The 14,447-nt window shown below is 36.4% G+C and overlaps 1 protein-coding gene across 1 annotated transcript; it reads right to left on the bottom strand.

Annotated features, from left to right (window-relative positions):
• Positions 1-1,552: 1,552 nt before the first annotated feature.
• On the bottom strand, positions 1,553-2,540 carry LOC132619852 (uncharacterized). The gene is made up of 2 exons (XM_060334622.1): positions 1,824-2,540; positions 1,553-1,735 (listed from the first exon to the last, which is right to left on the bottom strand). Exons 1-2 carry the CDS (start codon positions 2,538-2,540, stop codon positions 1,553-1,555), a joined length of 900 nt encoding a protein of 299 aa, XP_060190605.1.
• Positions 2,541-14,447: the final 11,907 nt, after the last annotated feature.

Below are 14,447 nucleotides of genomic sequence, written 5' to 3'. Positions count from 1 at the left end.
TACCTAGGACATGCCAAAAGAAGGAAAGGGTGAGATTTACATACCTGTGCCGACCCTTGCGCCGCTCCAAACTCAAGCTCCAAATTCGCCAAAATCTACAATTTGGTCACATATACCAAATATTGGTTAGAGCTTTTAGGAATTCCATCTTGAATAATCATTTGTCTACAGAAATTTCGGCAGCACCTCCCCTGTAAATATATCATCCCGAGAATATGGCTCGGCCCAAACCAACATCAACAAACCCGAGAATTCAACTCGGCCAACAATGCTAACAGTTATTCCAGCAACACTTCTATATTCAATTCAATTCTATCCAATCCAATTCAATTCAATTCAATTCAATTCACATAATGTTCCAACAACTTAATCTACATACTACTTTATCCGAACCCTTCAACTTCAATCACAACCATACATTTCATTGTCATTCATATACGTTAACTTCAACAACACCCTTCGGTTTACACCACATAATCCATAACAACAACCAAAGTGTCAAATAACATCAATTTACCATAACTTACCAAATTCTATACCATTCGGCCACAACAACACTACATAGATTTTCATGAATTTCCATTCTTTTCTATACATTACAACAACAACCAATACATCACATAAATTTAATTCATTCTTCCTTACACAACACCTCATACATACGGCCAACACCATGCATATACAACTACAACCTCAACATGCATGACTTCATACTTTTCATTCATTTTTTTACACATTACAACAACAAACATACTCCATTAATTCAATCTTTCCTCACAACATCACACATACCATGCAAGGCCACCACCCCACACATACATATTTCATGAATTCCATCCTTTTCTACCTAACACAACATAAACAAAGCTTTCATAACATACAAAAGGGGATTAAATCTTACCTTTCTTCCTCAACCTCTTCACTCGACTAGAATGCGAAAACGACGAAACGAATGACTTATCTTCCGAAACAATTATGCCATGTTGTAGAGGACCTTCCATTTAGTAGGAAAACTCGGAGAAAATAATTTTCCTTGGTCAATTTCCCATGGCTCAATTTTGAGAGCCATGGCTGAAACCCTCATGCTCCCACTCTCTTCATTTTTTTTTTGTTCTTGTTTTCTTGAATTAAAATGATGACTTCCTATATATACATGTCTTCCACCAATTTTCCTTATTTATAATTTGGCCCCTCAAAATAAGAATATAGCCACATGATCCCTCCTCTAGAGAATTCTTCCTTTTTCCTTATAATTTACAATTAGCCCCCATTAATTAAAATAAGGGCATATAGTGCACGGCCAACATGGCCCCTTCATGGATATTTCTTGAACTTTGTAAAATCACCATTTTGCCCCTATTCTTTCCGCAATATTTCCATAAGCCATTTTTCGAATTTCCTTTTTCGCCGTCAACCTCTCTCAATATTTCCGTACTAATAATAATCATAAATAATATTTGTGACAACTCGTACATTAAAATGATTTTTGAAAATGGTCTCGTCCTTAACTTCCCACGACGACTTTGAAATTTTCAAACGTACCAGATACGGGCTATAACATAGTCATCTGTTGTGTTCTAATGCTTACAGCTTCCTTAGGGGGGTTGAAAAGATCAACACTCAATTTTGTGTTGTTCCTGGCAGTGAGCCATCTAAGAATTCTTGGATAGGTAACTTCTTTGGAGTATTCCTTGACTTGATGCCTGAGGTGAGGAATGACTTCAAATGCCCAAGCCTAGAAAAAAAAGATGCCATCAAAAATCAAAATAGTGATTGAAGTAAAAAAATAAATAAAAAAAGGTAAAACATTAAAGAAAATTTACCATGAAAGCCCAAGGGAAGCCATATAGGTTTTGTGTCTTCCCCGTTGGCTTCAAATCCTTCATCAAATATTCAACAGTCAAGCTAAAGCTTTGAAAACCCCAGGCATAGCTGTTGATGGCATCATAGTCCTCAGCAAGTTTAATCAATCCAAGCGGTATGTTGTAGTTTACGTCTCTTGCCCAAAGAACACTATACACAAACCAAACTAAGCACAGTGCCTCCTTGTGCTTTTTTGAGAAAGTTTTGGACTCCAAGTCTTGCAATAATTTCTTTTGAGTGTAGCTCTTTCCCACTAAGTTTACCAAAGAGACATTATTCTTAGCTTTGGACCCCTTTGCTTTCTTGTCTGCCTTGGGCGTCCGGGCTGGCTTGGTTAATACAACAGTAGGAAGAGGCTCATAAGGATAACATCTCAATCCGGTAACTATGGCAAACTCCTTCATGCCAAAGCAAACCGGCATGCCACAGTAATTGATCCAAATCTCATCCTTTCTATCACAAATAATCTTACGCTTCAAAAGCTCAGAAACCATTGTCATTTGAAATCGGGCACTGGTATCTTCAGGAAAATCTAAATAGAGCCCAAAGCAGCTAGCCCTAAAGAAATTCTCCAACCCCTGCTGCCGGAGAATGCTCCTGAAGGTGTCAAAGCCCTTGCCCATGGTTGATCTAACCACAAAATCACCAGACAAATCCTTATTTCCATTCAGCGGCATCGTCACGCCGTACTTTTCAATGCTGAAACTCTTGACAACCTCCTCAATCGAAGGTCTATTGGGATCTATGGCAATACTAGAAGACTCAGCAAGATTGGCATCCACATTATGTTTTCTTTTTCTTCTTAACTCAGCCAAGATCTGATCTGTTGATTATTCTTCTTCTTCTTCTTCTTCTTCTTCTTCTTCTTCTTCTTCTTCTTTTTCTTCTTCATTACCATTTTTAGTTTCTGCTTCTTCTTCACCTCCTTCATCCCCTTCAGCTCCTTCATCCCCTTCATCTCCTTCTTCTTTATCTCCTTCTTCTTCACTTACTTCTTTTTCATCTCCTTCTTCTTCATCTCCTTCAGCATTTTCTTCATCTCCTTCAGCAGATTTTTCATCATCTTTTTCACTTTCTTCTCTAGTTTCTTCACTTTGTTCATTTTTATCACTTTATTCTTCATGCCCAACAAAGGTTTCGTGGGTTTCCTCTCTTTCTGAAGCCCCACTTTCACTAACTCTTTCCTCATTTGTTGATTGACAAATAACAGTCACAAGTTTATCTAATGGTGTTTGCACCTTAGCTCTTTTACTAGTTTCTCCCTCAGTTGGTTTCTCTCCTTTTCTTTTAACTGGAGCCATTTTATCTACACACAGGAGATAGAAAAAAAGTTTTAATTGGTTAGTGCAACATTCAAAGTAAAAAGGGAAAAGGAATATGTTGCTACAAGTAATCAGTTGTTGCAACAGATTAATAATATGTTGCAACAAAATACAAAGTTGTTGCAACAACTTATTACTTGTTGCAGCAGAATCTTAATCTGTTGGAAATAGAAAAACAGTTGCAACAGCTTAGCAACTGTTTTGATTTTTTACAACAGCTTGTTAATAAGCTACAACAACTGCTTCAGTTGCTGCAAAAACCTCAACAATTGTTTTGATTTTATCCAGCAGCTGTTGGATAAAATCAAAACTTTTCCTAAACCATAGCATGACAGCAACAATAACAGCAAAAACATCTATATTTCACTACAAACACACAACCATCACAAATCTCACTCACAACTTAAACAAAATACACCAAATAGGATTTTTTTAAACCATGCAACCTCAGCAGATGTTTGCAACTGTCAAACAAGTGTTGAATTTGCTGCAACAGCAACAACAACAGCAAAAACATCTAAATTTAACTACAAAACATCTATATTTCACTACAAACACACAACCATCACAAATCTCACTCACAACTTAAACAAAATACACCAAAACCATGCAACCTCAGCAGATGTTTGCAACTGTCAAACAAGTGCTGAATTTGCTGCAACAGGTAACCTTAGTTGTTGGAAAACATCAACAAAATTGCAAGCCTTTTTTTCGAAATAACAAGGAGAAAAAGAACAAAAACAGCACCAAAAACCATAATTTCACAACCACAACCACTATTTACAAACTCACAAACCCCAACAAGTGCAACAAATACATGAAACTACAACAAAACAAACAACATTCAAGAAAAACCCATGCTCTTCTTCATCTTCTCTAACCAAAATCATCATTTTCACACTCTGATTTCAAAACCCTAACTTTTGAACCAAGTGAAAAAAAAAAGTTTACCTGAGAATGAATAGACAAGCGACAGCAATGGAGAGAGAGAAAAATGAGCAGCAGCAGCAGCAATGGAAAGAGAGGAACGAGCAACAACAATGGTGGTCACTGGTCGCCGATTTTGAACAGCAACAACGGAGAGAGAGAGAGAGAGAGAGATGAGATGAACTAAAGAACTGCTCTTTTTTTTTTGAAATAAAATGAAGTAGTTGGGGTCGTGGGGGAAGTGGGTTGGAAGTAGTTTTTGTATAATGTGTGTGGGTTGGAAGAAGTTTTTGTATAATGTGTATGGGCTTTTGTATATTTTGTAAAAGATTATAAGTTTTAAAAATTATAATTCGGTCCCAATTTAAGTTAATCACATTTTTAAGACAAGTTTGACCTTGGCTGGTCAAACTTGTCACCATTTCTAATTACAAGACTTTTTTGTCACCACAAGTTAAATGTTCCAAATATCCAAACCTCCCAAATACCCATTTTTTTGACCTGACCCAATTTTAACCCAACCCAATAAAATATTAACCCCTAATCAACCAAACAATACCCAAACGTTAAACACCCCTTCATCGACATTGGAGACGGTTTGTGTTCCTTTTGCTGGCCTTGCAATCTTTTTATGGCCTTTAGCTGTTGTTGGATCTGTGATAACATTCTTCTTTTCGAGTTTTGGTCTTGTGCTTTACAGCGGGTTGTGGTCCATCAGGTCTATTTCCTCTCCTTCCTCCATTTTACTATATAATCATATAACCCGCCTTTGAAGCTTGAGACGCACGTCGTCTGAATCTTACTGAAGTGACACGAGTTTTGCTAGGAAGACTCGTTTCGAATGAGGCTTGCATACATCCTAGCAGCCGTTTCCATATTTGATGAATACACAAACGACCTGCTTGACATGAGGGAAGGGTCATGCTTCTCAAGGTATTGCCTATATAGTATAGTCGGTCACTTCTCTCTCTCTCTCTCTCTCTCTCTCTAATGTCGATGAAGGGGTGTTTAACGTTTGGGTATTGTTTGGTTGATTAGGGGTTAATATTTTATTGCGTCGGGTCAGGTATTTGGGGATTTTGGATATTTCTGTTAAAAGAGGGGTATGTTTGAAAAGTTTAATAACGGAAGGGGTATTTTTGACCAAAAATAAGTTCGGAGGATAGTTTTAGCCCCTTTTCCATAGTAGAGGGATATTTTCCCTTTTCCCTTCCAATTATATTACTCTGCTCTTCTCAATCTTGACATAAAATAGATTGTATATTGGAATTGATACAATCAATTGATGGATATATTTATCTTGTACTTATCAACTAATACTAACTACTGGGGACTATACTCGAAAAAGAAGTCTAGTCTGGACTCCCTATTGCATCCATTCTTTCCATCTCGTGTTTCTGTAAGCTATGCAGTTCATTGAGAAATGGTATTTTTCATTTTCTTCTCTCTAGTTAATGTAGATATTCCTATGAATGAATTTTCTTCATGTCATTGTAGGAGGGGGGAGGGGGAGATCAATTTTATGGTCATTTGCAAATGTTATTCTAGTTATGTAATCTTTCTTCACAGGAGTTCGATAAAAACAATGCAAGAGATCAGTAAATAAAATATAAGTAGGGTAATTTTCTTCGATTCAAATCGTACCAGGTCATAGGAGATCATTTATTCTAGGTATAGGAAGTGTGAAAATTAGCCATAGTCCTGTGGTCTCTCTAAGATACGGAAGCTGCTACTTCTATTTGCTGTTCTGTGTATAGTACTTGATATGTTTTTGTTGTTATGGTTCTCCTGTGGTGTAGCTATGATTCAAATTTCATCCCTTGCCTTGTACTTGATTTTGGTAGTAGTGGTCAATGCTCTACTAAGTTTGCATAGCATCTTCTATAAAGAGAGCCTAGGGTATTTTATAGCGTGACAGATTGCTTACATTTTCAAAGCATTGTTTTCACTGAGAACCTATCAAGAAGGTGTTTGGACACTAGAAATGATATAATTTTTCTTGTGAACGGTTTGTCAGAAACATTTTGTACTAATGTTGGACAGGTTCTGATAATGAACTTTTTGGATGCTTGGGTTTTCGCACTTGGTGCCTATATCTTGATCTTTCACTTTTTCTTTTCCCATTGTTTGATTGGACTTTCAGCATTGTATGTTCTGTTTAAATAGGAAATGGTAGACAGATGCTTTCTTGTGGTTCATTGCAACTCAGTCTACTCAAATAGGTTAGGTGTGAATCCCTGAATGTGGTCATTAGTTGGGTAGCTTTGTTGGGATATTTACAGGGTGGCTAGCGATTATATCTATACAGATTCATCCACAGGTGTGGTCTAACGGTCAATGAAGTGGGTGAAAATAATTAAAGATTGGGTTTTAAGTCTCAGTAAAGACAAAATGTCATGTGATTGTCTTGGTAGGCAAATTCAACAGGTACGTGGGTTGATGGAATGTAACAGGATACTCTGTGAATAGTCGCGTGCAAACTAGCTCTGACACCACTAATAAAATAGTAATATACAAACACAAATACTAGCAGAGCTTTTGTATATACTTCTACCATGTATGCAATAATTCAGAACTAAAAAACTAGAAAGGTTGGCGATTATATTGATTTTTACCTCATGATTCCAATGTAGTCAAAACTCTCTATCACTGTGTTGTTTGTTTGGATATGTTTTTACTGCTATAGAGAAATGTTGTTATAGAGAACATAAAGTATAAACATAATATGAAAAATTTGTTCCAAAGAAAACTTGGTTGTTATAGTGAAATATTGTTATATAGGATAACAGTTATACAAATATTTGAGTGTTTAAACTGAATGAGCAATGTGGTCTTTCACTATTACTTACATTAGAGCTCGTAATATTTACTGGCAAAGCAATTTGTGGGAACTGTCTCGAAGTCTCATTCCATATTTTGCATTTAGTGTCTCATAGAAGTAAAAGATACAAATAAGAAACAAATACAAAACAAGCAGTTAAGAATCAATCTTTATGTCCCGAAAAAGAATTCTGGTTTAGAGCAGTATGGTCATTGGTCAATGTACTTATTTTTTCTTTTGTAATCAAAAACTTATTTTTGTGGAAACATAATCTCTCTCTCTCTCTCTCTCTCTCTCTCTCTCTCTATATATATATATATATATATATATATATATATATATATATATATATATATATATATATATATATATATAAACAAGGTGAAGTTTCACTTTATTTTTCCTCATGTTTCACTTTATTTTATTTTTAAAAACTCAAAAGTCTTAACAATTTTAATTTGTTTCCTCTTCCCTCAAATTAATGTGAATAATATGTATCAAATTTATTAACAAAAGCTAAATATATTCACTCTTCCCCTTTTCACATTTATGTATTTTTTACTCAATTTTACTATTACACCTCGGAAACATTTCCGTTCATGTACAGTGAATAGACTAGCGAAGGGCACGAAGTATACGATGTTTTGATAAGTAAGAAATAACATTTGATGATTCTAAATGAGATTTCAAAGATATTTGAGGTAGGAGACGAAAGTTGTTACGGAAAACAAGGTATATGTTGTGTGTCGGGAATGATTTATGAGTATCGAATTAATAATGGCTTAATGATGTTTTGGAGAAGAGTTATAATGTCTCTTAGATTTTTAACGAGGTGTTAAACAAGTGTTAAGAAGGTTGTATAAGGATTGGAGATCAAACGAAACGACGAGGACAACTTCGGAAAAGCTGTGAGTTACACGACCATCTTACACGGACCGTAGAACTTTATACGGACCGCCCAAGGGTCCGTATATCCCAACAGGAAGAATTTTTTCCATGGTGGTGAACCACAGACACTTATACGGACCGTATAAATGGTCCGTATAATGCCCGACGGGCTGAATAAGTTGCAAGTATAAATACACGTTCCCACTTTTATTTTCTCATTCTTTCCACTTCTCCATCTCTCTCAAGACTTCTAGAGGGTTCTAAATATTTCATCAACACAAATTCAAGAAAAATCAAAGGTTCATATCATAAATCCAAGAGAATCAAGTGTAAGAAACTCATTAGGGTTTATCCAAGACAAGAAATCTCTTTGGAAGTGGAACTAGGGTTTTGCTCAAGAGAAGTATTTCCACCCAAGGCTTATTCCTACACCATCTAAGGTAAGGTTTATGGTATTTCCATATTGTTTAAGGTATTGAAAAGTTGAAATACTTTGCTTGTAGAAGGATATAGAAAATGGGTCATGAATGTAAGAATAGTGTCATTTTTGAGTAGTAGTTTGGAGTGAATCATGAATATTGATATGTTGTGATTGTAATTGCATTATGAATGATGTTAAGAGCATGAGAGAAACATCACATGAGAATGAATGTAATGTTGTATTATGATCATGATTATGGATGACCTTGAGAGGAAATTGTGGGGATTGGATAATGATGAATTTGACAAAAGTTATTGATGATGATATTATGAATGTTATTATTGACGTTTGGGAGTTGATATATGATATGGAGAAAGTAGTAGAAACAAAGGAAATGCTGCCCAATTTTCTCTGGCTTTAGTAAGCACGTTCTTATAATCGATTAGCTAATGTTAATGCGAATTCTCTTGAAGGTAGAGACGTGAGCATTAAAGGAGAGCAATCAAGTGATGGAATTTTTAAACGAAAGAGGTATGTAAGGCTAGTACCTTCTTTCTAAGGCATGACTCCTATGACATGAATCCTCCAATCTTTCCATGATTTTCCTACATATCGGAAATTATGAGTCTACAATTATAAAGAGCTTCATACAAGATAAAGAAAAGAGATACGTTACGAGCATGACAATACTGATGATGAATCTAAGTCTAGAAGTCCTCAATCTCATGATATGACATTCCTACGAAGCTAATGATCCTTCTATGATTCCAATGATAATATTTTCCCTATTTCTCCATGAATTTCCTACATTCCGGAAAACTAAGAGTCTATGTTCATGAATAGCCATATGAGTAAAGATAAGAGATATTATGAACATGATGATGATGAGCTTAAGCCAAAATATTCTAGAGTTCATGAATATGATGTTTCTACAAAGCTAATGATGTTAACTACGATCCATTGATGTTGTTCATTGTATACACTCACCTTATATGCTAATTCCTTCAAGGTGAGGCAGAATGCTTATGAATGCTCCATAATGGAATCGGGGGTTCACGACCTTATGTCACCCCGATAAAGTATAGCTGTCTTTGAGTTCTATGCATGCATTATGATGAGTATATAATAATGATATTACACCGCGCCTATATGGCCGGGCAGACACCGCTAAGGCGGGCAACGTATAGACCATGTCTAGATGGCATGGGCAGACACCACTAGTGGGCGGCATGTGATGGTACCCCGGAGGTGGGAGGCCTGGACGCGGGCTAATGATTATCACACCGTACCTATATGGTCGGGCAGTTTATACATATATGCATACATGATAACTACGACGATGCTAATAGTGATAATGATAATGATGACGACGATAATAGTGATAACGATAATGATGACGATGTTAATAGTGATAATGATAATGATGACGATGATAATAGTGATGACGCTAAAGATGTTTATGGGCTTTTATGTATATGTGCTTTTATGTATATGTGCCTATGTATGGCTACTATGAAACCCCGAGCTTATATGGACGGGTAGAATATATATATATATATATATATATATATATATATATATATATATATATATATATATATATATATATATATATATATATATATATATATATATATATAATGCGCGCGCACCACTACAGTTGGGTACAGATAACACTGAGCCTTGGTAGGGCCAGGTATGGATAACACTGAGCCTTGGTAGGGCCAGGTATGGATACCACTGAGCCTTGGTAGGGCCAGGTACAGACAACACTGAGCCTTGGTAGGGCCAGGTATGCATAACACCAAGCTTTATTATAGCTGGGTACGTAAGACACCGAACCTATATGGTCGGGTATGATACTACTATGCATTCAAATGTATGAAAAGCCCGGAGGACATGTATGTGATACTGTCGAGCCACTACGTGGACGAATACAGATAAGGTTTAATGTGTATGAGTAGATATGGTACTATGATATATAGATGATACGATGATGTATGCGCTATGATGATATATGTACTATGATTATATATGATATAGGCATGAAAGCTATCCACCCTTAAATGTTATGCAGGTTATATTTTCATCTTATGTCTTATGATTTCTCTATTATGTTCATTTCATTCATGCCTTACATACTCAGTACAATATTCGTACTGACGTCCGTTTTCTATGGACGCTGTGTTTATGCCCACAGGTAGACAGGGAGGCAACCCAGATTTATAGAAGCTGATAAGCAGACTTTTGAGAGCACTCCATTATTTCGGAGGTGCCATTGGTTTACTGTTTTGTGTACATATATGTTTTGGGCACAACGGGGTCCTATCCCATCCATATGTCTAGTACTCTAGTAGAGGCTCGTAGATACGTATGTGTGGGTAGCATGGTCTCACGATATCCTTATTGTATTTATATTATTTTGATAGCCTAAAGGCTTATGTATATAAAGGTAATTATGTTTCAAAATGAAAAATGATTTTCCTACGATTATGAGCATAAGAAATACGATTGTACGCAGGATGAGTAATAGAACGAGTGGTGCTCGGTGGTTAGCCCTGGGTACCAGTCATGGCCCTAGCCGGGTCGTGACATTTACTAATACTTTTCTTCGAGTTTAACTCCCCTTTAATGCTTTTATATATGTTTTTGAACATGATGAAAAATTTCAAAAAATTTCGAGGGCATCAAAGTAGGCTTTAGTCATTATTAAGTGGAAGGTTATTTTTACAGTATGCCTTTTTCTTTTTTCTTTTTGTTATTGTTATTCGGATGGTAATTTTTTTTTTTCATATTAAGAGGGGTTGTCCTCCCTACCTTCCAAGGTAGGGGTAAGGTCTGCGTACACTTTACTCTCCCCAAACCTCACATTGTGGGATTTCACTGGGTATGTTGTTGTTGTTGTGTTAACAGGGGCTGTTAGTTTTTGTAATTTTGATTTCTTTATTAATCTATTTTAGGTTCTTGCTCTTACAGAAATGTTTGCAGCTAACAAACTTGAAATATGTTTTGTGTCCTTTTTTTCCTTTTCAGGTGCATGCATTCTTCTTGACGTTCTATTCAATATTGGCCTTTCGTGTATTTAAAAACAGAAAAGGGCCAAATATACCCATGTATTATGAGAAATAGTTTAAATATACTCCTTGTTATACCTTCGCTCCAAATGAGTTATACTATTGGGTCAAATATATCCCTCCTCCGTTAAGGTTGTCCAAGGTGGATATCCAATCCTATATGACACTAACATTTGATGACGTGGATGTCACGTGGCATGCCACCTCAGCACCCGCAACCAATTTTATGCGTCCCTTCGTTTGTTCTTCCACTAAAAAAAAAAAATTCCCCTTCACACCATTGCAACTAATTCTGTCCAAACAAAATATACAGCTTTACGGAAATCTCACTCTTAAATTCGAGAATCTAGGGTTAAATACAGCTTTTCATCCAGCTTTTTCATTTTCATTAACCTATTTAATGATCGAGTCCTGCATGACCATTCAAAATAAAGTCAGTCACCTTTTAGTTAGACAAGAGTACGATGACAGTAATATCTTCTCTATTATGAAGGAAATCATACTTGAAGGATTACAGATTCCGCTTTAGCTTCGGATATTGGATTTTCTTGCCGTTCAAACAAGAAAGTACCTAAAACATCCACAATTCGAACTGTCAACCTTCTAAATACTTTTAAATTAAATCCCTAATTAACATCCTAGTCGCTGTAATGTCGAAAGCAACATGAAGAATCATGAAAGAGATTAAGAACTCGACCATGTAATTTTGGCTCAAGCAACAAATGCTTCTCCTCATAGAGCGGAGAGGTAAATGGGTTGTGTTATATCCCACTTTTTGTACATTCGGATAATTCGAGATAATCGCGGGAAGTTAAGGATGAGGTTATATTTTAATTTTTGTTTGGCACACAAGTTGTTCATGAAAGTTTTTGAAGTGGAAATATTAAGAAAGGCTAGGGGTAAAACGGAAAATTCACAAGGTGGTTCATGAAAATATTAAGGTAAGTTTGGGGTTAAAAGTGAATATTTGGAAGTTGAGAAATCATGAACCAAAGGGGCCATATGGCCGTGTGGCACATGTGGGCCACCATCCATGGCTTGGCAAATTTTAATTGATCCAAGCCATGTGTGGGCCATGGTCCACATGGAGGCTTAATATATGAGCTTAAAAGATGACTAAGTCATCATATCCTTCATCTTCTCCCTTAGGAAAGTTGTAAAAACTTGGAGAAAAAGAGGAAGGAGTGTTCGGCCATAGCTTGCAAATTTGAAGTTCAAGAAGCTTGATCAAAAAAAATATTTCTTTCTAGAAAACCCACTAATTGAAGGGTCCTTGTTAACGTGGAGTTGTTGTTGGGGTCAACGAACCACTCGTTTTCATCATTTACAACCCTAGCTAAGTTGTGAAGTCAAGAAGAAAAGGTAAGGTTTAATCTTCTTTTTATATGTTATGAATGGTTTGTGTATGTTGTAGTATGTGAAAATGGATGAAAATCATGAAACTATGCATGTTGGGGTTTGGCCGTGTATGTGTGTGTGGTGTAGGAATGATGAGTTAATTTTTATGTAGTATTTTGGTTGTTGTTGTTATGTATTCTATGATGGGAATGAGAGTGTGATAATTCAAGTTGATGTTGAAATGGTTACGGGCTGATTTGGAGGCCAATGTGATTCCAATATCATTTCTTGTATTTGCGGGGATAACATTGCTAACGTGTGAATTGCTAAGTGTAGTTCATGAATTTGAAAGATAGAAATGTGTTGTTGTTGTTCTTATTACAATTGGAAGCTTCCGGGTAGACTGAAATAATGGTTAGATTATTTTGGGTATTGTACGGATTGTTTGAAGTACTCTTGAATATTGTTTGAATGGTTGCGGATTAATACTTGAATATGTAAGCAATTATGAATTGAACGTAAATGGAAAGTCGTCAAAGTTTGTAGAAGAAGTTGTTAACGTTGGAATGTGTTTTGAATGGATTGTCGATATTGTTGGAATAACTGTTGGCATTGTTGTTGCTAAGTTGGCCGAGTTAAATTCTCGGATTTGTTGTTGATGATATAGCCGAGTTGAATTCTCGGGGATGTTGCATTTACAGGGGAAATGCTGCCGAAATTTTTGTAGATTAAGTGTTGATTTAGAATTGGACTCTAAGTGTTTATGGCTAATCTTTGGTATATATGACTATTGTTGTAGATCATGCGAAGCGAAAGACTTAAGTTCGGATTAGCATAGAAAGCGGGCAAGGTATGTAAGGCTTAACCTTTTCTTCTTGGCATGATCCTTATGAAATAAGTATATGATGTATATGTATGGTTTCAGAAAGATTCTTATTCTTAGAGCCCCTAGGATGGCTAACGTTCTTGATCTCCTATAAGCTGTTCCGTATGGTTTTGATATGTATCCATGATGTCTGATGATGTGTATCTATGTTGTCTGAAGTTTGGCCAATATGTTTCCGAATAGCATTTGAGAAACAAATGATATGACTATAGTTTTGACCTTCCAAATGTTAACACATTCGATTGTTCCATCGAGCCTTGGATATGTTTTGATACGTGCATAAGACTCCAAAAGTTCTATTTGATTTGATCCATAGTGATATCCAAAAGATTTTTGACATGATTTTGGCCTTGATGTTCCAAAATGGCTTCCGAAATGCTTATAGAACGTTTTGTACTTCAAACGCTCGTAACTTTCTCATACTAAGTCGGATCGACCCGAAACTTGTTTCTGGGCCTTCAGGGGTCGGTAAGTACACTTATGCATGGAGTCTTGATTTACGTGCATATGGTTTCGCACTACTCTGTTCGTGCAAGCCTCAGTACGCCCTTCACTGAGCCCGGGCCAGGATATGTTATCGTGCGTATTCCTCTGCATTGTTCACCGAGTCCTTCGCTAGAGGGCCGGGTATGGTATATGTATATGATGATATGATTATGGCACCGAGTCCCATGATGGGCCGGGTACGATATATGTGCACATGATTTCATTTACCGAGTCCCTTAATGGGCCGGGTACGGTATGACTTCATTCACCGAGTCCCTCACTAGAGGGCCGAGTACGGTATGTATATGTATATGTATATGTATATGCATGCATGATAATATGAAAGCATGATAACATGATTCTATCCACCGATTCCCTTAATGGGCCGGGTACGGTATGTATATGATGTATGTTCGCGCGC

Source organism: Lycium barbarum, chromosome 11 (genome assembly GCF_019175385.1).
Source record: "Lycium barbarum isolate Lr01 chromosome 11, ASM1917538v2, whole genome shotgun sequence".
Taxonomy (NCBI): Eukaryota; Viridiplantae; Streptophyta; class Magnoliopsida; order Solanales; family Solanaceae; genus Lycium; species Lycium barbarum.
Note: the sequence above shows the minus strand (reverse complement) of the source record. Positions and strands in the feature narration are given on the sequence as shown.

Coding starts and splice junctions, on each gene's coding strand:
- LOC132619852 (XM_060334622.1), bottom strand. CDS start 2,540: ATGCCGCTGAATGGAAATAAGGATTTGTCTGGTGATTTTGTGGTTAGA. Junction 1,736..1,823: donor GCTTCCCTTGGGCTTTCATG/GTAAATTTTCTT, acceptor TTTTTTTTCTAG/GCTTGGGCATTTGAAGTCAT.